Below are 2558 nucleotides of genomic sequence, written 5' to 3' on the forward strand. Positions count from 1 at the left end.
GAGATAAAAGATCCATCACTCCCGCTGAAGTCAAGGGGAGCTGCAAGTACTCAGCACTTAGGAAAGTAGGGCCCAAGGTCTTTTACATTGAGATCCCAATAACGGTGGCATTCACCAACAATGACTATCCTTGAAAATATGTCTGTAAAAGTTGTGAGTTTAGGAGTCGCATTTAAAGATCAGGTAGTTTAGGTGACCAAAGAGTTGTGTGTGTGTGTGTGGGGTGGTGGTGGTGTAAGTACTGACAAAATATTATATCTGAGTGAGCATTCATGACATTCTCCCTTTCAACAGACACAGTTTTCAATATAATTACATGCACACAAGTGTCTCCAGGAAAACAGATGAATTGGGCTGTGGATCTGATTGAAGCAAAATCACAAAATTTAATTGAACAAATATCTGTTAATGTTTTTGGAGTATCAAACCAGCCCTGGTTATTGCTCATGACTCCATGGTTGCAGTGTGAACTTTCCCTTTTATTCAGTAATTCTAAACAGTATTCGAAATACACTCTTACATTTTACACTGAAAAATCAATTTCAAAGTATTTTACTATAGGTACAGGGGAGCCAAACCATCATTTAATAACCGACATGGCCTTTTTATGCACATAAGGTGTTTACTCAGAAAAGCATCTCTGTCTGAGGCAGCACTTAAATACAAGTTCAACTTTAAACATATGGTTAGGTCCCATTGAAGTCAAAGGGAGACATACTTAAACATGTGCTTATGGACTTTCTGAATCAGAGCACATGGCCTAGTTTACACTAAGGGAACAGGTCAATCGAAGCTACATAATTTGAGTTTTGTTAGTAGTGTAACTCAAATAGACATAGCTTAGATCTACTTACTGCGGGATCCACACTTCGCTGAGTCTACAGAAGAAACTCTCCCTTTCACTCCCCTTACTCATCTCATTCTGGTGGAGTACCAGAGTCAATGGGAAAGCAATCGGGGTCGATATAGTGAGTCTTCACTAGACCTGCTAAATTGTCCCACAGTGCATCGATCGCTGCAGCATTGATCCACCCCATAGTGGAGAAAAGCCCTATGTGTGCAGAGCAGCCATTAAAGGATTTGGTTTTCCTATTAAGACACCCTTTGGGGGAAAATGGGCCCTCAGTTTTGTCTCTATTGCTCTCCTCAGGGCATCCATCACATCCTTGTTCCTCAAGCTGTAGACGAGGGGGTTCAGCATGGGGATCACCACTGCATAGAACACGGAGGCCATTTTGTCTGTGTCCAGCACGTAGCTGGTGCTGGGTCGGAAGTACATGAAGAGAATTGTCCCGTGGAACATGGAAACGGCCGTCAGGTGGGAGGTGCAGGTGGAGAAGGCTTTGCACCTGCCGTCGGTTGAGCGGATCTGCAGCACAGTTGCAATAATTAAGATGTATGAGATGAGGATGGTCCCAATGCTGATCACCTCTATCAGACTTCCAAAGAGGAAAACAAGTAGCTCGTTGACATAGGTGCCAGAAGTGGAGAGCTTTAGAAGTGGGTTGATATCACAGAAAAAATGATTCAGGATATTGGAGTGGCAGTAGGACAATCTTAGCAAACCGCTCGCGTGTATCACAGAGGTCAGGAAGGCCCATAGATATGAACCAGCTGCCAGCCATAGGCAGTGCTTTGGTGACATGATGACTGTGTACAGCAGCGGGTTACAGATGGCTACATAACGGTCATACGCCATTACTGCCAGCAGAAGGCACTCAGAGATGACAAACAATATGAAGCTAAAACATTGGATGATGCAAGCTGTGTAGGAAATAGCTTTCCTCTCTGCTAAGAAGCTCATCAGCATCTTGGGAGCGATGACTGTGGAGTAACAGGCATCCATGAGGGACAAATTCTTGAGGAAGAAGTACATGGGGGTGTGAAGTCGGGGGTTGATCCTGATTAAAACCATCATCCCCAGATTCCACACCAGGGTGATACCATAGATCACTAGGAACACTGCGAAGAGGGGGACCTGCAGCTCCGGACGGTCTGTCAGTCCTGTGAGAATGAACTCGGTCACTGCCGAACAATTTCCTCCAGCCATCCATTCAGCCTTGGGTGCTTGCTGCGGGATCAACCATAAAGGAAGGCATTAGTTCTTATGAAAATGGTGTATGCTAATATAAAGAACTGTGGTCATATGCACAGAGACCCTTTGAGTCGTGGAATGGAACCTATAACAACTGATGGGAAAACCCAGAACTCCTTCACTTCTTCTGAGGGAAAAAAAATTCCTCTATCTCTAGGAAAGTGCATTACCCTGCCATTTAGTCTGATTTACACATTTTGACCCTGATTCATATTTTAATTTCACTGATCAATGTAGACTTAGGATCCGTGGATCTCCATTATACATGGGAACAATAACATGGGTAGGAGGAAGACACAGTTTGCATCACACTGTCTGGTTATTGGGTGACAGTTTCCAGCACCTAAATTTGCCTTCGTGTTTTTAAATCATTGGCGACTAGGCAGTACACAGGATACACATACATTCATTGAGGAAATAGTTCAAAAATGGAACTTCTAAATGTATCCCTTCTGGACATTAC

General features: G+C 43.7%; 1 protein-coding gene across 1 annotated transcript; it reads right to left on the reverse strand.

The window, feature by feature from the left end:
- Positions 1-1051: 1051 nt before the first annotated feature.
- On the reverse strand, positions 1052-2050 carry LOC144265922 (olfactory receptor-like protein COR4). The gene has a single exon (XM_077818999.1). The coding sequence runs from the start codon at positions 2048-2050 to the stop codon at positions 1052-1054; it is 999 nt and encodes a 332-aa protein (XP_077675125.1).
- Positions 2051-2558: the final 508 nt, after the last annotated feature.

Source organism: Eretmochelys imbricata, chromosome 6 (genome assembly GCF_965152235.1).
Source record: "Eretmochelys imbricata isolate rEreImb1 chromosome 6, rEreImb1.hap1, whole genome shotgun sequence".
NCBI classification, from domain to species: Eukaryota; Metazoa; Chordata; order Testudines; family Cheloniidae; genus Eretmochelys; species Eretmochelys imbricata.

What these genes read in the sequence shown, in the direction of transcription:
- LOC144265922 (XM_077818999.1), bottom strand. Translation starts at nt 2,050, where the DNA reads ATGGCTGGAGGAAATTGTTCGGCAGTGACCGAGTTCATTCTCACAGGA.